The 22881-nt window shown below is 40.3% G+C and overlaps 1 protein-coding gene across 3 annotated transcripts in view; it reads left to right on the top strand.

Moving 5' to 3' along the window:
- The window catches only part of ITSN1 (intersectin 1), a 90968-nt gene that overhangs the window by 6571 nt on the left and 61516 nt on the right, over positions 1 to 22881 (top strand). For 2 of the 3 annotated variants that reach the window (XM_035115543.3, XM_035115542.3), the window contains exons 2-5: positions 11289 to 11348; positions 12339 to 12431; positions 14755 to 14818; positions 22589 to 22749. In XM_035115543.3, coding sequence (XP_034971434.1) covers positions 11321 to 11348; positions 12339 to 12431; positions 14755 to 14818; positions 22589 to 22749 — 346 coding nt within the window. In that variant the 5' untranslated portion in view covers positions 11289 to 11320. Of the gene's footprint in view, positions 1 to 7478; positions 7500 to 11288; positions 11349 to 12338; positions 12432 to 14754; positions 14819 to 22588; positions 22750 to 22881 lie in introns of those variants that run through there. The other variant, XM_088668769.1, reaches the window with a different exon arrangement.

Raw genomic sequence — 22881 nt, 5'->3', positions numbered from 1 at the left:
GTGGCCAGAGTATACTGGCTTTCAGCTCTGCAGTCCATGAGCAACCTTTACTTATCCTTCTCCACTAAATGCTTGTCTTAACATAAAAGCCAGCCCTGGCAGCATCCTTGCACACCTTTTTGAATGTTTCATTAATGTAAAAATACGGAGAGCACATGTAAAATGTTCCAACATAAAAAATTCATAGCGTGCTCTGTAAAGGCATCCATTTTGAACACATGCAAGTGTTATGTGAATATTGTATTTGATCTGGAAAAGACATTTAATGACCGTTACGCACGGGGGTTCCATTCCCAGCCCCTACGTGCATCAGCGGAGTGCATATAAGCATGCCCTGTTCTGCCTCCATTCCATCCGTTTAGTGACATTTTTGGATTGCTTCCAGGTTTGACAGTGTGAGTCATTTGGACACACATTAATCAGTTGTTGACTATATGACATATGTTGGCAGCAGGAAAAGCCTTGCATTGGGCAGACATAAATAAATAGAAGTTCTCAAGAAAATTCCACTTACCATTCATCCTATATCTGAGGATAGGTTCTGCACTGTGGATTAGTGGCTTCCGTGTATAGGATTTGGGTATGAAAGTTGTTCTAGGCAGGATTATGCTCCCTCTGAAAGGTCAGGTATTTAGTTTGGGGGGAATACTCTTGGATTCCACCTATTGCTAGAGACACAGCTGGTTCTCCAACTTGGCCACTTTGCTTCATGCTGTAGTGATTTTCTATCTGGACTATTGCAATGCATTCTACATGAGGCTGCCCTTGAAGACTGTTCAGAAGCTGCAGCCAGTACAATATGCAGCTGTGAGGATCCTATGGGCCTCTTACCTAGAGACCATATTGCATCAGCGTAGAAGCATTTGCAGTGGCTGCCAATTAGCTGTCAAGTCCAATTCAAGGTTTTAGTTTTGACATATAGAACCCTATATGGCTTTATCTGAGAGACTGTCACCCAATATTAACTAACCCAGGAGTTGAGATCTGCTCTTTCGGCTTTGTCAGTAGTGCCATCAGCGAGGGCTCTTAAAGAAGCAAGCCACTTCATCTGTAGCATTCTGGCTGGCACAAACTTCACTTGGTTTTAGGTACTAATTGAAAATGTGTTTTGTGGGGTTTTTTTTGGTTAGGCTCCTGATGGATAAATACTTGGTCCACAGAATATATTGAATACTATATGGTTTTAATGGGTTTTAAGAGCAGAATATAAATTACAAACATTAAATTTGAAGAGATTGCAAGGAATATTGCATCTTATTTGAGGCTGAATTGCAGTTGCTTTTTTAAAAAAATATTTTATGTATGTAAAGGAGAACTGGTAATCATAATGAATATTTAAACTACTGTGATACTGTTGTTTGAAAATTTGTAGCTGTGTAATCAGATCAGTAGCTGTATAATAAATCAAACCAATGTAGTGGTTGTGCTGAATATTTAAACTATACATTGTTATATTGGCTAGTTTGTGTTAGCAACCTTGCGTTTAGATTTGTTTTATTTAAAATTGTATCCTGCTTTTTAAGGAACTTCCTCCACAGAGCAGTTATAGTCTCATATATATAATTCTACTTCATCTGACAATAAAACATTCAAAATACAGTACAACTAATCAATATATCAGCAGAAAAGTAGAGTGCAAAAATAGAATAGAAAAAATACAAATAATAAAAAACAGCATTAAGACTAACAAGGATTAAAAACTGCACTTATCAACATGGCCTCGGTCCAATATACCTGAAGGAGCGTCTCCACCCCCATCTGGAAGTTCCCTTTCTGCGAGAAGCCAAGTTACAGGGAACCAGGCAGAGGGCCTTCTCGGTAGTGGCACCCACCCTGTAGAATGCCCTCTCATCAGATGTCAAAGAGATAAACAACTACTTGACATTTAGAAAACATCTGAAGGCAGCCCTGTTTAGGGAAATTTTTATTGTTTGACATTTTAATGTATTTTAATCTTTGTTAGAAGCCGTCCAGAGTGGCTGGGGAAACCCAGCCAGATGGGCGGGGTACAAATAATAAATTATTATTATTAGGCAATGCTCTGCCTCTACAGTTGGATGCCATAATGCTTCTGTATATCAGTTACCAGAAACCACAGGAGGGTAGGGTGCTCTTGTGCTCGAATCCTGATTAGTAGTTGGCTATTAAGAGAACAGGATGGTGGACTAGGTAGGCCTTTGACCTAATCCAGTAGGCTGTTCTTATATTTCTCCTTAACCACAATATGTAGATAATGTTTGCTCCAGGCTCCTTAAAGCTTGGTTCTGTTCTCTGTATTCTGCACATTTAGATTTGCTGAGTTTGCTTTGCATGCACATGAAGTAATGTTTCACCTCTGGGCAGGAGCTACTTTTGCTGGAAGGCTTGTACTCCTCTCTTCTCACATGGCCAGGAGAGAAAGGGTATATTACTTTTGAGGTGTGTTTGGTTTGAGGTATAAATAAGGGCTTATTTGCATGTTTCATTGTATTGGAGTTTCTGAACCATCTTCAGAGGCAGTCTTATAGGGTTGCAGTAATCTAACCAACAGATTACCAGAGTACCGGTATATACAACAGAAGTTAGTCTGTCCCTGTCTTCCAGATAAGGGTACAGCAATACTTTGTATTACTTACCATAGGAATGGCAGAGCTAGTGCTTTCCCTGCGCTGTTCTGCCATCTGGATCTTGCGTGTTGGTTTATAATTGATCCACAGTTCAGCTGACCCATCGTTTTAAGCTGCTGAAGACTCATGCTTAGTTGTTAGACGCACATGTGATGGCTCTGTGCCTGAAACAGCTTAGAAGCTATTGGTTTGCTGAAGAATTGTGTTTCATTAAGCAGACTTCCCTTTGGATTTATGTTTGGGTAATTAAACTAATGAACTACTTGATTATGCTGCTAATTTGCAAATCAAGGCTTTGCTTGAAAAATTGCTATAGAACCTAAAAACAAATTATTGTTCTAAAATTAAATGTTGCTAAATGTTTTATTCTCAAGTTAAATGCAAGAAGTACACAGTTGCATGCACACACAACTTTCTGAAAAGTAAACATTTTGGCTTCTTGAATTAGAATCTTGCTGTACATATGAGACCAGTGCAGTTGTACTGTTAAGGTAAAGGTAAAGGGACCCCTGACTGTTAAGTCCAGTCGCGGACAACTCTGGGGCTGCGACGCTCACCTTGCTTTACTGGCCAAGGGAGCCGGCGTTTGTCTGCAGACAGCTTCCAGGACATGTGGCCAGCATGACTAAGCCACTTCTGGCGAACCAGAGCAGCACATGGAGCCGGCGTTTACCTTCCCGCCACAACGGTACCTATTTATCTACTTGCACTTTGACGTGCTTTCGAACTGCTAGGTTGGCAGGAGCTGGGATCGAGCAACGGGAGCTCATCCTGTTGTGGGGATTCGAACCACCGACCTTCTGGTCGGCAAGCCCTGGGATCTGTGGTTTAGACAACAGCGCCACTCGCGTCCCATTATCAAGTGGATTTATGGTACTTCTAATAGTCCTAATAAAATGCAAAAAGTTCACCTTCAGCACCAAAATGGTATCTTATGTGGAGAAAAGTATTTATTTAACATTTTATTTATTTAAGGTGCTTATATATCACTTAATCATTAACATTTCTAAACAATGTACATAAAATTATACCCCAATCCCTTACAAAGAATAAGAACAGTGAAAATTCATCTCAGACCTAAGCACTTCATTTAAACGTCTAGTGAAATAACCAAGTCTTTGCATGTGCCAGCAAAGAGGATGTCTGGCTAATCTCAGTCTGGTTGGAGTTCCACAATACTGAATGCATACTACTTCTTTTTTTTTACTGAATGCATCGATTCTAGTAGTTACAAGCTGTGCATTTGAGCCGTGGAGGACCACCAACAAAGACTCCCCCAAGAATCATGAACTTGGCCTGGTAACATTAGGCAGCCAGTTCAAGCTTTTAAGCACCAGTATTACATGCTGTCAGTAGTTTGTTCCCATGATCCTCAGGGTCCCTTCCAACTCCAAAATTTTATGATTCTATGATCAGCAGTTTAGCCACAATATTCTGCACTAGCTGGAACTTCCAGATTGGGCTTGCAGGTAGTCCCACATAAAGTACATTGCAGTAATCAAGCCTTGAGATTATCAATGTAAGAATTGCTTTGGCAAAAAATGGTTGGAGCAGCAGCCATACCTGCTAAAATGCACTCTTAAACACTCAGGCTGCTAGTGTTACTTGGCTACAAATGTAATTTCTATTTACACCTTGATTCTTGTACTGTGTCTAATCCAGGAAGTCTGGGTTACAGCTAGTTGTGCAGTGAACATGGTATACAATTTATCATAATTTATTACTCACCCTTTGCTAATATTTACTCATGCCTCAACCTTGAATCATCTGCAGAGGTGCGATTTTTTTGGGGGGGGCCCCACAAGTGTGTTCACTATTTAAAAGTGCATTGCTTTTTTAAAATCTCAGTTTTGTCTGTGCTAAAACTGCCAATTTTTCTTAATATAGTGTAGCAATTGAGAATTCCTCTTTTATCTGCTGTCGTTATTCAGTATGGTGCCAGTTAGGTTTCAGAGTTGCAAAAAAATGTATCACTGATTATTACCCAGCTTGGAATGTCAGTGTGAATTTCCTAGTGCTTCTTTTCTAGGGGGAAAAAGTGCTGGTACTCACATTAAAAGATGGAAGTGGGGGCACAGGCAAGGGGAGGGGGCAGTGAGAGGGAGGGACATAGCCTGATGCAAAGGTTGGAGGTGAGTTACCTGCTTGATGCTTCCTTGCCTGCCCACCTACCAGGGTTCCTGCCACCCAGGTGAAGAGGTCTCCCCCGCAGGGAGCACCATCATCACCATTGCTTACCTTCTGGCAGCTGCTTTGGTGAGGGAAGCGTCTTTCCTGCCAGTGGGGCTCCTCAGGCCAGCTCCTCCCCTGTTCTGCACTCTTGCTTTCTCTCTCACTTATTCCTGCGCTGTCCCCAAGCTGCCATGCAAGGAAAAGAGGGAGGGTGCAGGATGAGCAGCTTTGTCAATGTGTGTGCGCACGCGCGCATTACCTGCAGGCTGTGAGGGGAGGAGGACACTTTCCTGAGTCCTTCCTGTGCTCTTCTCTGGGAGGGCGGCAGCGCGGAAGCCTCTGACTTGCCCAGGCTGCATCTGATCCTTCATTTTATTGTAGCTGCAAGGAGAAGCCCCAAGTTCACTCGCTGCCACCACTTTGTGTGGTGCATGGACCTGGGAGAGTGAATCGGATGTGGCCATCTTGTATATGAGTGCCATTCTAAGGTGGGAGCTGGTCTATTTGGTGGAGCATTGAATTGCCATTGTATACCATAGTTCCTTTTTGGGCCAACCAGAAGAAGATTCACAAAACAGATTGAAATCCAGGTATCTCAGGATTCTGTTGGGATCGCACCAGCACAAGTATACACAAGGAAACTTGCTCTCATGAACTTATTTCAGAACTGTTTGGACTGTTTGCCTATGAGATACTGAGTTGCACAAGTTGTTATTTTGGCACTGTATGCATTATTTAAGATTTCATGTAATACACAGTATTGAAATGCTCTACATTATTAACTTTTTGTGAACTACAGACAAAGTTGTCTAGTTTGTTATTTATGTCTCTGTATTCCTTGGGTGTGACACAGATCTCTAAAGGTACTGTCACAGCATTTCAATTAGGTTGATGTCTGGACTTTGACTGGGCCATTGCAATACCTTGATTCTCTCCCCACCCCCAGCCATTCTGTTGTAGATTTGTTGGTGTACTTGGGTTTGTTGTCCTGTTGCCCAACCCAATTTCAACCAAGCTTCAGCTGTCAGGCAGATGGCCTCACATTTGACTTTAATATACTTGGATATACACAAGAATTCATGGTCAACTCGGTGACTGCAATGTTCCCAGGTCCTGTGGCTGCAAAACAAGCCCAAATTATCACCCCTCCACCACCATGCTTGGCAGTTGGTATGAGGTATTTGTGCTGATATGCTATGTTTGGTTTTTGCCAAATGTGCTGCTGTGCATTATGTCCAAACATCTCCACTTTGGTCTTGTCTGTTCAAAGGACATTGTTCCAGACGTCTGGTGGTTGTTAAGATGCAACTTTGCAAACCTAAACCATGCTGTCATGTTATTTTAAGAGAGAAGAGGGTTTCTCCTGGCAACCCTTTCAAACAACCATACTTGTTCTGTCTTTTTCTAATTGTACTGTCATGAACTTTAACATTTAACATACCAACTGAGTCCTGTACAGCCTGAGATGTAACTCTTGGGCTTTTTGCAATTTCTTTGACCGTTGCAGAGTTTGACCTTGGGGTGAATTTGCTGGGACGTCCACTCCTGGGAAGATTTACAACTGCCTTGAATTCTTTTCACTTTTGAATAATCTTTCTCACTCTAAAATGATTGACTTAAAATTGGTTGGTGATGGCCTTATAACCCTTCCCAGTTTTATGGGAAGCAACAGTTGCTTCTCCAAGAGCATTGCTAATGTCTTTCCTCCTTAGCATTGTGTTAAAACACACCTGAATGCTCCAGACCAGCAAACTGCTAAAACTTTGGATTTTATAAAGGTGGGCACGCTTGTTGATGATCAATTTAGCAACGGCATTTGATTACCAACACCAGTCTTAATTTCTATTTCACACATGGCTTCTTCATTTTGGCTTCATTTTTGTTAAATAAATCATGACACAGCATAATAAGTCATTTGCTGTTGTTCATCTGAGGTTGTATTTATCTAAGTTTAAGACTTGCTAAGGAACAGATGATTGTTATTACCATATTTTTCTGTGTATAAGACATGTATATAAGATGACCCCTATTTTTTTGAACCCAAAATAAAGAAATCAGTATTTTTTGTGGAGGTCACCCAACGAGGGAAGTTAGCCAAAGTTGTTGACATTTGGGGGCGAGATCGCCCTTGAGTTGTTTACCTTTTTTAAAGCTTAGAAAGGGAGGGGGATAGACAAGAACACCCCAGTTCTAGAGGTGAAAACAAATCCCTATGCAGACCATCTTGCCTATAATCTCCCCACACCAATAAACCCATTCCATTTTCAGCAGTTGGACCAATATGGTCATCATTGAAGGACCCAAGGGAGTTTATACCACTCAAATCTACACCTGAAAGCAAGATTAAGGTTTATCATTATCTCTGCGTTTCATTGCCCTCTTGATGAGCATACTAGTTTTATGCACCCAAAAGTTCAAGAATGGTTTATATGCCAACCTATACCCGGAGGTCTCATTACAATTGTTATTACATTGTCCATACAATTAACATTCAGTCTTGCAGTTGGATGAAAGCCCCATAGAAACGTCCTGCTCTAGGTCAGTCCAGGCCTGGACATATTGCCAAGTACTGGTTGTCATTATGTACTTTCTTGCTCTCTCCTGCTAGGCTGATTTATTCTTGCTGTTGATCTGTGTCTTGTTTGCTCATTTGAATAAACTTCATGCAGACTCCCAGATAAAACTCACTGACCCAGCTACCAGCCTTGGGATCTCACCCAGGTGGACTGCTGACCAGAACTCATGATGACTGTGTTCTTTTGTACCTGTTCTTTTGTGATTTGTAAAGCACCATGCACACTGATTCTGTATAAAATAAGAATATTAGCATTCCAAATAAGCAGCCCCTCATAGGATGATGCTTGGTTTTCCCCCTCTTTGATGTTTTTCTAACACCATCATTTTTGCTTAAGATTCTTCTAAGCTACAAAGCCAAAGTTAGCACTGTGACAATGTTAGTAACAACCCTAATTGAAAAAAAAAATATGTCCCTTTGCCAGACCTTATGAGGACTCCATGGTGTGTGGCTTTTATTTCTCAATTATATTGCATGAAACTTCCTTAATCAACTGAATCAAAATGATTTATATGGATGAAAGCCTGGAAATTACACTCACTGTAATTTCTTCAAATCTTTAATTTTTTCACTTTAACTACTTAAAGTGAAAGCAAAACATACTTTTCTTTTAAGCAAATGGATGTGGTTTTAAGTTTCTGTTGTACTTACTTCTATGGTAGTAATTTGGTAATCTCTCTGTAATTTACTATGCATTCTAATTTATTGTTTGAATGGGGTCCATCTTGTTCAATCTTTTTCCTTAGGGGTATAATGATCAACAATCATGGGGGCCTCTAATGCGGCTAGCATATTTTAACATATTGAACTATGCAGAGTCTATAAAAGATCAGGAGATAGGGAGCATTTGGGAGAGAGAGAATGAGTGAGTGCCATTCATTTATTGGAGTACTTAAGCATTTTATAAAAAAATTCCTTCAGTAGCACCTTAAAGACCAACTAAGTTTATATTTTGGTATGAGCTTTCGTGTGCATGCACACTTCTTCAGATACACTAGAAACAGAAGTGTCAGACCCTAAATATATACAGAGGGTGGTGGGGGTGGGTGGGAATGGGAGATGGGCTGATGGGAGTGGTAAACCTGTAGATGGGTGTTAATGGCTGCTGATGGCTGCAATTAGTCCTGGGCTGAGGTGCTAAAGAAAGCTTGATCATGCATAATGAGATAAGAATCCGATATCTCTATTCATCCCAGGTGCTTCCATGGTTTTAAGCTTGGTAATGATTTCCAATTCAGCAACTTCCCTTTCCAGTCTGTTCCTGAAATTTCTCTGTAATAAAACAGCTGCTTTGAGATCTTGTATAGAATGTCCTGGGAGATTGAAGTGTTCTACTGGTTTTTCCGTCTTATGGTTCCTGATGTCAGATTTATGTCCATTTATCCTTTGGCGTAGGGTTTGGCCTGTTTGTCCAATATAGAGAGCTGAAGGGCACCGTTGGCATTTGATGGCATACACAATGTTAGAAGATGAGCAATTAAATAGTCCTGAGATGGTATGTTGGATGTTGTTGGGGCCAGTAATGATGTTGTCCGGGTGTATGTGGCAGCAAAGTTGGCATCTGGGTTTATTTCAGGCTCTGGTACCAGTGTCCATGTTAAGTCTGGTGGTTGTATTATTGTGGGTGAGGAGTTGTTTAAGATTGGGTGGCTGTCTGTAGGCAATGAAAGGTCTTCCTCCCAGAGCTTGAGAAAGGGAGCTGTCATTGTCCAGGAGAGGCTGTAGATCTCTGATGTTTTAACTTGGGAGCTGTATGTGATGACTAGTGGTGTTCTGTTATTTTCTTTTTTGGGTCTGTCTTGCAGCAGGTTCTCCCTAGGTATCAGTCTGGCTCTGTTGATCTGTTGTTTAACTTCATCAGGTGGATATTTTAGTTCTAAAAAGGTTTGCTGTAGATCTCTTAGGTGAGATTCTCTGTCTGTAGAGTTGGAACAGATACGGTTGTAACGTAGGGCCTGGCTGTATACGATGGATTGTTTGGTATGTTTGGGATGGTAGCTAGAAGCATGTAGATATGTTTGTCGGTCAGTTGGTTTTCTGTATAAGGTGGTGTCTATACGTCCATCCTGTATTTTTATAGTAGTGTCCAAAAAATGTATTTCTTGCATAGATTGGTTCATTGTTAGGTTGATGGTGGGGTGAAAGTCATTGAATGTCTGGTGGAAGGTTTCCAGGGTCTGTTGTCCATGTGTCCAGATAATAAAGATATCGTCAATGTATCGTAGGTACAAGAGAGGTTTGAGTGGGTAGAAGCATTTTATGTTCGTGAGAGTTTGAGGCTTCCTTACTTGGAGTCAACAGACTCTGCTGACAATGAAACCTGGGCTGCTCCTTTCCTATGTTCTGCTGTTGTGTAAGGTAAGGAGCAGAGGCAGGACTGGAAGCTGCCCAGATTGGCTGGGACAACGAATCAAATGGGCGGGGTACAAGAAATAAATTACTACTACTACTACTATTCATATTCTATCCAGTCTGAAAGTATAAGAAAGGTTTTATGCTTTCAAACCATAGGTGACAACTTTTATGAGCAGGGCTATGGACTCTGTGATCCTTCAGCTGTTGTTGGGCTGTTGTACCCATCATCCACACCCATTAGTTATGCTGACTTAGCTTATGGTAGTAGAAGTCTGACAATATTAGGAGGGCAGTAGGTTCCCTATACTTGTTTTACAACATATTCTGACTGCTATAGAACAGTGAATCTTGAGTGTTAACAAAATAAATGGCTATTATGTCTGCATTTTTTAGTCATGTGTTTTCCAAAGCTTGCTATTGTGTGTGTTAGGAGGTTACCTAGCATTTTGTCCTAAGTGATTCACAAGTTCCCTCAAACTACTTGAGACTTGGTTGAATGCAATCCTATGTATTTCATTAAAGTTATTCTCAGAGTAGCTGCATTAAAATTAATGGACCTAAGTTAGTCATGTCCATTATTTTCAAAGAGCCTGTTCCCAGTATAACTAACATTGAATACAACCCACATACTTTATTTTACTCAAGGGTGATGTCTTTCTCAAATGGGTTACCTCTGGATAGATATGGAATGTACATAGGTTCTTGGTGTTATTTGGGTGGATATCAGATTTTAGGGAAAACAAAGACCTATTAGCATTCTTCATGTTGTAATTGCTAAACATCACACATAATTCCAATGGAGTTTTCTGGGGGAAAGTGAAATATGGCTAAAAGCTATTTAGTATTTTAGAAGGTAACTGCAAAATTATTGTAGTCATAGCAGGCATGCACATATTCCAGAGCATAATTGCTGATTCATAGTAAGAAAAACTTGTGTATCATTTTTCCCCAGGATATGGATAAAATAATTGAAAGCACTGCTTTCACTATATTTGCTGTTTCTCTGTCTAATAATGTGAAACTCTAGAACTTGGTGATCCAAATTCAATCTTCAGTACTGTATACGGACAGGGGGTCTATACAGATTATACTACACACAGAAAGGGAAATTATCCAGAGCTGTAGGCAGAGGTAATGAGTGAGGTTTCTGAACTGGTAACTGGCAGAGGGGCCAGTGGAGGACAGAAGCAGGGTAACAATAGGGTAAAAATAAAAGGCCATTCTAAGAATGCAGCTAAGTGCAGATGGCTGGGTTTTTGATGGCCAAGAACAACTAGGTTCTGAAATAAGGAGCAATGTTGTAACTGGGAGCAGGAAGAAAGATGAATATTGTATTGCTTTAACATTTTATGCTTGCTGCCCTGGGCTTCTCTGGCAGGAAGGATGGGATCAAAAGTTCATATTTTATAGCATTTGGAAACCATTTTTGCCTTGATTATATTTATATGACTTCTGCATTTATAAATAAGTTCTCTCTTTCTGTATATCAGTAAATTATATGATAGTAAGCAAATACCTCTGAAGTAGAGAGTTGTTTTTGTATACCTGCTTATCTTAATGTGCCACTCTTTACTCCCCAGGCATCTATTAGCAAGTTAAAGGTGATTGAACCATGGCTCAGTTTCCAACACCTTTTGCTGGTAAGTATTAGGATTCTCCTCCCCCTCTCCACAATGCTTCTTGTTCATGCTTGCTTTCCAGCTTCATGAGGAAAATGTAGTTGGGCTTGAGCACACTAATAAACTTAGTGTGTAGTTACAGTTGTTGAAGAAAGCACCCTACTGCTTATATGTGTTGAGTGTTCTTGGGTGGTTGTTGAAAGTGGGGGAGGCTGATTCAGGGGATGGCTGAAGGTAAAGGCAGCAAGAGCTTGTTGCTCAAATATAACCAGTGCCCAGGGGTCTGATAAGATTGTGTCATACAATTTAGGTGGGGATTTATGCCTAAAATTAGTTGGGGGCCCACCTGCTGATCCAATTCTTCCACCTTTGCTGGAGATTCACACATTTTGACTGGCCTTGGTAGCTAGTTACTTTTCCAATAGTTAGATGGAGGTCAGGCTTTTTGCTTCTTGTTCAACGGAGACTGCAGTATGCGTCTTACTTGTTTTGTACCTGCTGCTGACTAGAGGGATGTTACAGGGTAGAGGATGTTCTTCCCACCAACCCATACAGTTGTGCTGCATCTTAGTACTGTATAAGATACATCCTGATGCCATTTTAAAAGACTAAACCACTATCTTCTTGTAATACAAGAATCTTTTTACTGTTTTGATCACCAGAATGATATTTATGGTTGCCAGTGGGTTCTGGCAACTGTTATTCATAGATTCTAGATCTTCAGCAGCAAGCTGTAGCTGTGTTGCTAGCAGCCTGTGTTATCAGCTTGCTGTATGCACAGCAAAGGATATGTGCTTATTGGTCTCCTCTATAACAGTTGCTGAGCTTTCCTTCCTTCAGCATCCCATGAAGCACTGGGAGTTGTTTCAGCCACTGTGGGGTGGAGGGCTTTTTTTGCAAGTCTAGCAGTGTTTAGATTATTCAAAGCACATTGAGAAAATAGCTGATGCTGTCATTACTTGTAAAGCCTATTTTTCTTGACAATATCTCAATCTCTTGCTTCTGAATTAGGCAACCTGGACATCTGGGCCGTAACTGTGGAAGAGAGAGCTAAACATGATCAACAGTTCCACAGTTTGAAACCAATATCTGGATTTATCACTGGTAATGCCATAGCTCTCATGTGTAATTTCCATTGCAATGATACGCACCATCATGCAATTTAAGTTTTTCCTTGGGCTGCCCCAGATCAAGCATCCAAGAGGGAACTTAGCAATGCTACTTGTTCTCTAAGACTGCAAGGAGAAGCAAAGGAAGTACCAGTCCTTTAAAAATGAATGGTTGAAGTGAAATGTTTGTAAATGCATTGCCAAAATGAAACTAGGAAAGATGCAAAACTCATTGCTGTGTGATTTCTGTGATTCTGATCATATGTATAGTTAGCTCATAGATTGTCTCCTATTTTTCATACTGGAATCTTAAGTTCTAGAATAATTGTAATATTATTAAATAAAAGAGAAGCAGACTCCCTTGTGCATGGGGGGAAATGTGCTTGATTCTTGTCTGCCTCTTGAATGGTTCTCCATGAGCGGCAGAAAGGAGGAGCAGATGTAGTATGAAAGTGAGGCAGTTTGCTAATATAAAAACGATGGTTGGTGCCTCCAAACAGTTGGTTCTGCAAGATCTACCACAACTTCCCTTGGCCCTATCAGCCAATGTTTCTTCTATTTGCTGCACCCCAGCTTCTTCAATACAAGTGCTGAAAATGTTCAGAGGTAGTGTACCTCTTAATTCTATATGCAGGGATAAACAAAAGAGGAATAATGTTGTCTTCATGTTGTGCTTGAGGGTCATCTAGTTCAACCCTCTGCAATTCAGGAATCTCAACTAAAGTATCCATGGCAAATGACCATCCAATCTCTGCTTAAAAACTCCTAGTGAAGGAGAGTCTACCACTATCCGAGGAAGTCTATGTCATTGTTGAACAGTTCTTAAGCACAGGGAGTTTTCCCTTATGTTTAGTCTGAATCTCCTTTCTTGTATGCATTCATAATTTTATACACCTTTACTGTATTTTCCCTTTACTCACATTCCCCTCCCCCAAGCTAAATAACCCCAAATGTTTTAACCTTTCCTTATAGGGAAGTCGCTCAAGCCCCCTTGATCATTTTGATTGCCTTTTACTAGATGGAATGGAGGTTTTGACCAGACTTACAGAGTGACCATAGCTGGTTAAATGTTATCCCCCAAAATGTAACAAGTTGGCAGTTTTGCCTCATTTCTGTGCTGCTGTGTCTTCTAGGCACACATTTTTGAATGAAAAGAACATTAATGCATATCCATGTTTTATGAGAAATCGTCATTCATATGTTTTAAGAACAGTTTCTGTGGAGAAAGTGTTTGCTTTCTCACTTTCACAAGGCACATAATTCTAATAAAGGAAGAGTTGCTGCAATGGAGAGACAACAGGAACCATATGTTTCCCTTTTATCTAAGCTGATGTTAATGCAGTGTGAATTTCCTAGTAACTAAAGGGAGGATGTTTCAGTTTGTAGTAATGTGCAGTTCAGAATTTGTTCATGTCCCCTTTAACACATTTTAATATAGTATCTCAGTATTAGTCTAATAAAATGTAGTCTTCGGTGACTGTAATGTGGATTTTTTAAAGCTAGTGTAGCTAAGAGGCTTACTTGTGGACTTGGAAGTGCCCAGTTCAAATCACACCCTCTTTATTTGTTTATAATTTTTGTATCCCAGAGGAGTTCACATAAATAAAGATGAGATATAGGCCTGTCCACCAACCTTACAAACTAAAAACACAAAGCATGCAAGGGAAGGGAAGTAGAGGTAAAAGAGTATTGGTTTGACATTGCCAGGAATAAAGAGACAACTACATCCAGTTGAGCCACAGTGTTCTTCCCTTGCTGTTGGTTTTACTTGGACAACAGAGGTGCTGCTGATAATCCAGCCATTGTTCCTCTTGTTAAGGCTGAGGCCAGAGAGTTCCTCCCTTCAGCCCTGCCATCCCAGGGCAATTGGTAGTTGGAACCAAGTATTCTTTCTGGCACGGAGGAGGTACGTAGGCACCATACAGCTGCTCTTTTTCTGACTGATGGATGGGGCCAGACTGAACTTGACATTGGGTTCTTTCTGAAGGCAGAGGCTCCTTGAAGGCAAAAGGAAGCAGATTGCTCAATGGCATAATCTCCCCTGCCTCCAATTTATATAATACTGATCTACCGTACATGGTTGGTAAAAGGCAGGGGCTTCTATTAGCCCCAGCCAGGAGAACCCTGGGTCAAGGATGATTGGAGTTAATCAAGCGACAAACAGAGGGCTCCAGGGAAGCTCCACATCCCTGGTGTAAGGATAACTGGCAGTATACTGAACACTCTAAAGGTGCAACCTAGAAACTTTATTTATTGTACATTGGTTCTCTGATCATTCTTAAGACATTCCATTTGAAATACTTCCTCCTTTCTGACAGGTGATCAAGCCAGAAACTTTTTTTTCCAGTCTGGGTTACCTCAACCAGTTTTAGCACAGATATGGTAAGTATAAATTTCAGGAGTTCATTTCAGACAAAAATTGCACAAGCAATATATTGACTTTCTACAGTTACAGTTCATCTATTTTATTCAAAGTGCACTTTTAATCTTCAAGACAGGGACTTTTGTCAAAATGGCTCTCTTTGAGGCCTTTGTGAAACTATTTTTCCCCCAGTCCTAATAAGTAATAGAAATGAAGAAATGAAATAAGTGGTAAACATGAATACAGCAGTTGAGAAACTGCATTCTGATATCTTTGTGTAGGCAGCCTTAAATTAACCACCTGAAATACTTGCTGAATAAGTAGAAGCATGATTCTAAAATTAGAAGCTGAAAGAAATTCTATACATGTGAGTTTTTTCATTGTCTTGGGAAGAGCAACAAGTCACCTAAAGCATAAGCTCTGACCTGCAAACTGCCTTTATTTACTGAACTTTAGGATTTCTGTGTAATTACCTTAGAAATATGCATATCTGTTGAAGCCTTAATAAAGTTCTGTCTTGGCACATAACATATTTGCTAAGGACTGCTGTGTCACAAAAGTCTCCTTGTTTTAATACAAAGATACTGCAAACAAATTTGACAGCCATGGTGATGTGAAAGGTGGTTGTACTTTTAAGATGAAATAAAATATACATTTGTACAGACTTTTAGAATGTATATTGACATTCTTAAATTCTTGTACAATGTGTAGAACTAACAAACAGTACGGCATCTATTACTTGAATCATTCTTTTACTGGTCTCTTACAGTATTTGTAGTTGGCAAGCCAGTAATCCATTAAGAAGTGTCTTATGTAGGCTTTCAAATCAAACTGTAATGGTTCTGAAGGCAGTAACTGCATTTAAGTAGGTATAATCTGGATTACTGGATTTTTGCTTTACTAGGATACTTGTACTCCCTGAAAACCACTTGTCGGGTGTATCCTTCTCTCTGGAGAGCATTCATAATTAACAAAAGTTCCACGTACTTTCAGTAGTGCTGTTTCAGACCAAGAAGCTTATATTTTCCTGAGTAGCTAATGAATCGAAAACATAAACTTCAAATGAAAGCAAAGGTTTTATTTAATCATCGTAAACAAGATGGTAATTTATGGCACTTGCAGTTTGAAATCAGACATATCGCTCATTTCAAACATGTGCTACATTTCAAACATTGAAAATGGTAGATACAACACATCACCAGAGCAGAGTACATAAAGTAATAAATATGTTACTGAATTTATTGCCATAGATTGCTGAGGTTTTCCGTGACCATTTCTCTAGACTGTGGCTATTATCTATCCTTGTGAAAATGTTACCTGGCAAGGAGCAAAAAAAGCTGATAGCAGCATGAAGAAGCATAGCCAGAAATTAGGCCATTTGCTCTGAGACCATTCACTCATTTCATTCCAGAGACACAGCTCAACCCAATATGTGTATTGGCCTTTTCTACGCTCATCCTCTTCACCATCAGGAAAGTAGTGGGTATCACTTGGTCTGTACCATGTTTTGTGGAGACAAGGGGGGACCTCAGTTAGGGGTTTCCAAGTAGTTTTCTGAGCGCACTTTGCATTGATGGAAAACCATTTACATTATAACTCAATTACACACAGGTCTTACTATCCAAACATAACGTGTCCCCAGAAAATTGATTGTTAGATGAGTGTTCACACAATGAGCTGATGATTTCAATTATTTCCTATGGAAACATTTCTTTTTTCTTTTCTTTTTGCCAAATACATTTTTGTTTTCCAATATTACCCTAGTTTTACAATTTATACAAATACAAATTAATTTCAAATACATTCCAATTATCCTATGGAAACATTTCTAATCCATGATTTGTCCAATCTCCCTCCCTCCCTGGTTTCCACCTGCAGCTGCTACAGCCAACTAGCAGAATACAAAGGAAAAGCAGTTCCCAGTCCAATCTTTCCTGCTCTAATTTGTCACATCTCCCCTCCCCCCTTTCTCCATGGGTTCTGCCCAAAATGGCTGCTTCCAACCTGAAAACAGAAAAAGTAAGGAAGTGGGCATTTTGGATAACAAGTGCTCCGATAGCAGGACCTGTGTGTAGTTGTAAAATGGTGCTAGAAGTACATCTTAAATATTAAGCAGAGAACTAGAAAATCAGACTTTGAGGTAGATAGTGAAACCAAGGAAAGGAAAGCACTTTGAGACACAACAATGGAAAATACAACACTCCAGTAAAACTGATTAAACTCAGCGGAACTTACTTCTAAGTAAATCTGCACATGAAGCTGAGTCAAAGCTTTGGTCCATTTTGTTCAGTATTGTTTTTGAGTGTATACTAACTAGGACACCACAAAGTGGTTTGTAATCCTTCAGTCACTTAAGCGGGAAATAATGCCATCACTTCAAGGGAATCTCTGAGTCATCTCCTCCCTTGGAGTGAAGTGACAGTTCATTTTTCCTGCTTCACTTGAAGCAGACCTATTTTCACTGATGCTCTTCTGGTCTTTTGTTCTGGTTCAGTGTGTGATCTTTGTTCTGGTTCAGAGTTGTGAGCTTCGTCACTGGGTGTACAAGTGATTCTGTGTTGAGGATTTTTGTTACGTTTTCCTCTCAGTGTCCCCACCTTCAAGGTTCTTTCTTTCTTCAAGGTTCTGTTTTTCTGTCTAAGGTATTTTCCCTGAAAGTCTGTGTCTTGCTGCATTTTGTGGGGTCTGTGTGAGATTCACTTACAACTATGTAACTGATTTGTTTCCTTGCTGATTATACAGTTGCTTTTAACACTTTATTGCACTGTTTCTAGCTGGGGAGGGCAGGGCTTTTGAACCTGGGAACTTTTGCATTTAAAGCATTATGCTTTGGCTCCTTCCCTAGAGTAAGCATGTTGTTTTTGAAAAGGAAAAAAGCTGAGTAGTGTTATATTAAATACAAACATGATGTGTATCTTAATAGCACTCTAGGTTTCTAAACCACAGAGCCTAGGGCTTGCCGATCAGAAGGTCGGTGGTTCGAATCCCCGCAACAAGGTGAGCTCCTGTTGCTCGGTCCCAGCTCCTGCCAACCTAGCAGTTTGAAAGCACGTCAAAGTGCAAGTAGATAAATAGGGACCACTCCAGCAGGAAGGTAAATGGCGTTTCTGTGTGCTGCTCTGTTTTGCCAGAAGCGGCTTTTGCCATGCTGGCCACATGACCCGGAAGCTGTACGCCGGCTCCCTCAGCCAGTAAAGCGAGATGAGCGCCGCAACCCCAAAGTCATTCGTGACTGGACTTAACAGTCAAGGGTCCCTTTACCTTTAGGTTTAGGGCAGGCTTCCTCAACCTCTGCCTCCAGATGTTTTTGCCCTACAACTCCCATGATCCCTAGCTAGTAGGACCAGTGGTCAGGGATGATGGGAATTGTAGTCTCAAAACATCTGGAAGGCAGAGGTTGAGGAAGCCTGGTTTAGGGTCAGACTTTGAAGTGTCCTTATACTAAAGTCAAAATGATGTCAGTCTTTCACCTTGAAACATATGAAAACAGGAGGGAGGGAAGACAAACAAATCACTAAATGGCAGTATTACACTATTCCTGTTGTAACCATGACCTTACAATTTCTGTGAAAACTAATACCATTTGTGGAAAAACTAAATATTTTTAACATCAAATCATTTCCTGGACTTCGTATTTTCATCTCTCCTTTTGCAGCCACATTGCTCTAGAGTCACTGACATCTAGTTCACCTTTGACTGAGGAAGTTCTCAGTCTAGAAGGTGATAAAACAGACTTCCTTGAGGTTGTTTACTATTTTAAACAATTTAACGACACAAGCTTTTATAAATCTGGTTACAGGTAGGTAGCCGTGTTGGTCTGGATCGACTTCCATTTCATGCGGCTCAATGTGGTGCCTTCCATAGTTTTTATAAAGCTTTTATAAAGAAATGTTTGTAGATTTGAGAAAGACATTTGACTATTGCTTTGTTGTTGTTGTTTAGTCGTTTAGTCGTGTCCGACTCTTCGTGACCCCATGGACCATAGCACGCCAGGCACTCCTGTCTTCCACTGCCTCCCGCAGTTTGGTCAAACTCATGTTCGTAGCTTCGAGAACACTGTCCAACCATCTTGTCCTCTGACGTCCCCTTCTCCTAGTGCCCTCAATCTTTCCCAACATCAGGGTCTTTTCCAAGGATTCTTCTCTTCTCATGAGGTGGCCAAAGTATTGGAGCCTCAGCTTCACGATCTGTCCTTCCAGGGAGCACTCAGGGCTGATTTCCTTCAGAATGGATAAGTTTGATCTTCTAGCAGTCCATGGGACTCTCAAGAGTCTCCTCCAGCACCATAATTCAAAAGCATCAATTCTTCGGCGATCAGCCTTCTTTATGGTCCAGCTCTCACTTCCATACATCACTACTGGGAAAACCATAGCTTTAACTATACGGACCTTTGTCGGCAAGGTGATGTCTCTGCTTTTTATGATGCTGTCTAGGTTTGTCATTGCTTTTCTCCCAAGAAGCAGGCGTCTTTTAATTTCGTGACTGCTGTCACCATCTGCAGTGATCAAGGAGCCCAAGAAGGTAAAATCTCTCACTGCCTCCATTTCTTCCCCTTCTATTTGCCAGGAGGTGATGGGACCAGTGGCCATGATCTTGGTTTTTTTTATGTTGAGCTTCAGACCATAATTTGCGCTCTCCTCTTTCACCCTCATTAAAAGGTTCTTTAATTCCTCCTCGCTTTCTGCCATCAAGGTTGTGTCATCTGCATATCTGAGGTTGTTGATATTTCTTCCGGCAATCTTAATTCCGGCTTGGGATTCATCTAGTCCAGCCTTTCGCATGATGAATTCTGCATATAAGTTAAATAAGCAGGGAGACAATATACAACCTTGTCGTACTCCTTTCCCAATTTTGAACCACTCAGTTGTTCCATATCCAGTTCTAACTCTAGCTTCTTGTCCCACATAGAGATTTCTCAGGAGACAGATGAGGTGATCAGGCACTCCCATTTCTTTAAGAACTTGCCATAGTTTGCTGTGGTCGACACAGTCAAAGGCTTTTGCATAGTCAATGAAGCAGAAGTAGACGTTTTTCTGGAACTCTCTAGCTTTCTCCATAATCCAGCGCATGTTTGCTATTTGGTCTCTGGTTCCTCTGCCCTTTTGAAATCCAGCTTGCACTTCTGGGAGTTCTCGGTCCACATACTGCCTAAGCCTGCCTTGTAGAATTTTAAGCATAACCTTGCTAGCGTGTGAAATGAGCGCAATTGTGCGGTAGTTGGAGCATTCTTTGGCACTGCCCTTCTTTGGAATTGGGATGTAGACTGATCTTCTCCAATCCTCTGGCCATTGCTGAGTTTTCCAAACTTGCTGGCATATTGGGTGTAGCACCTTAACAGCATCATCTTTTAAAATTTTAAATAGTTCAGCTGGAATATCATCACTTCCACTGGCCTTGTTATTAGCAGTGCTTTCTAAGGCCCATTTGACTTCACTCTCCAAGATGTCTGGCTCAAGGTCAGCAACCACACTACCTGGGGTGTACGAGACCTCCATATCTTTCTGGTATAATTCCTCTGTGTATTCTTGCCACCTCTTCTTGATGTCTTCTGCTTCTGTTAGGTCCTTACCACTTTTGTCCTTGATTATGGTAATCTTTGTACGAAATGTTCCTTTCATATCTCCTATTTTCTTGAACAGATCTCTGGTTTTCCCCATTCTATTGTTTTCCTCTATTTCTTTGCATTGCTCATTTAAGAAGACCCTCTTGTCTCTCCTTGCTGTTTTTTGGAAATCTGCATTCAGTTTCCTGTATCTTTCCCTATCTCCGTTGCATTTTGCTTGCCTCCTCTCCTCCGCTATTTGTAAGGCCTCGTTGGACAGCCATTTTGCTTTCTTGCATTTCCTTTTCCTTGGGATGGTTTTCGTTGCTGCCTCCTGTATAATGTTACGAGCCTCCATCCATAGTTCTTCAGGCACTCTGTCCACCAAATCTAAATCCTTAAACCTGTTCCTCACTTCCACTGTGTATTCATAAGGGATTTGATTCAGATTGTATCTTACTGGCCCAGTGGTTTTTCCTACTTTCTTCAGTTTAAGCTGGAATTTTGCTATAAGAAGCTGATGATCTGAGTTACAGTCAGCTCCAGGTCTTGTTTTTGCTGATTGTATAGAGCTTCTCCATCTTTGGCTGCAGAGAATATAATCAATCTGATTTCGATGCTGCCCATTTGGTGATATCCATGTGTAGAGTCGTCTCTTGTGTTGTTGGAAGAGAGTGTTTGTGATGACCAGCTTGTTCTCTTGACAGAACTCTATTAGCCTTTGCCCTGCTTCATTTTGAACTCCAAGGCCAAACTTGCCAGTTGTTCCTTTTATCTCTTGATTCCCTACTTTAGCATTCCAATCCCCTGTAATGAGAAGAACATCCTTCTTTGGTGTCATTTCTAGAAGGTGTTGTAGGTCTTCATAGAATTGGTCAATTTCACTTTCTTCAGCTCCGGTAGTTGGTGCATAAACTTGGATTACTGTGATGTTAAAAGGTCTGCCTTGGATTCGTATCGAGATCATTCTGTCATTTTTGAGATTGCATCCCATTACAGCTTTTGCCACTCTTTTGTTGACTATGAGGGCCACTCCATTTCTACTCCATTTGACTATTGCTAGCACATGGTTATTTCAGAAATTGGGAGTAACAATAGATAGTTTTATTCTACCTTATTTCACTGATTTTATGTACAGTTTGGTATAGCAGACTTGCTAGCAGTTTTGTAGTGGAATCAGGAGTCTTGACAACATTGTCTTGTGGCATTCAATACACTTCTTGTTGAAATGGTTAGAAATATTACAGTTGAGATGAGAAGTCTTTGTTCTACATCTCCATTTCATGTATTTTGTAAGAAGACCACAAGCTGTGGTTTAATGTAAATGAGCAGCATTCATTTGTAAAACCAGCTGTTATGACTAGAAGATGACAAAGTTAATCAAAGAAAGAAGTTGTCAAATCAAAGAAAGAAGTTGATAAAAATTTGAAACAGAATTTGATTCTTTGGGGCTTCAGTGTTAAGAGGGTGGTAAGTAGAAAAGAGTTTATAGTAAGTAGAGAGGTGCTAAAATAGTGTTCTTTTCACTACCACACACACAAGTTTGGCTTACTTCTTGTTCCTTAATTTGATTTACATTTAAATTGGATTGGATTAGTTGGGCTGACTATTTTGTACTTGTGTTTTCTGTTCCGCAATAGTATTGTTTGCATACTCTTAAATAGTGTTTTCTCTGCAGGGCATTAATTTACGGAATTGGTAGGAAACACAGGTGAAGTAAAAACATTGCACCTAAATAATATGAGGAACAATAAATTTATGGACAGCTTGAGACTAACATCAAAATAAAATAATCTGATACTGAATTTTCCCTCCCTCCTTCCTCTTTGATGTTTGAGCATGTATACCTGCGTCACAACATAATGTTTTTGTCCACCACTGCTCAGTGTTACTGACTGATGATGGTGGACATAAGGAAACATATAAAAAGGCAATAATGTCATCATAAGGGTAAATGTGCAGGAGAGAAATCTACATACGGATGCTGCCTTTGATGTTAGTGCCAGGTCACAGAACACGTTTGTTTCATCCTGAGCTGCAGTGCAGCACTTTTTCTTTGTAGTAATATGATCTCTACAATATAGCATCATTTTATACAAGTAGCATATAACAATATTATCTAGTATATTGATTTGCAGAATTTTTTATATAACATAAATATAGTGTAGATTCAAATTTAAATTTATTTATTTATTCTGCATCTTTTGGAAGGGTGTGCAAGTCATGAATTACCTTTATTTGTATGTAGGGCTCTGGCAGATATGAACAATGATGGGAGAATGGACCAGCTGGAGTTTTCTATCGCTATGAAACTTATCAAACTAAAACTTCAAGGTTATCAGCTTCCTTCTGCATTGCCTCCTATTATGATACAGCCTCCCATTGCCATTTCTACTGCACCAGGATTTGGTAAGGGCAGACTTCATTTATGTTTATGTGTTTTCTTACTTGCCCCCCCCCCCAATTTCTGTATGCTCTAGTCAACTCTCAAAAGTCATTGCAAAAGTCATAGTTAAATCAAGTGCAACATTGATCAAAGAT

The sequence above is a fragment of the Zootoca vivipara genome, chromosome 4, assembly GCF_965207765.1.
Source record: "Zootoca vivipara chromosome 4, rZooViv2.hap1.1, whole genome shotgun sequence".
Classification (NCBI taxonomy): Eukaryota; Metazoa; Chordata; class Lepidosauria; order Squamata; family Lacertidae; genus Zootoca; species Zootoca vivipara.
The sequence above is the reverse complement of the archived record's forward strand: the minus strand, read 5'-3'. Positions and strand labels throughout refer to the sequence as shown.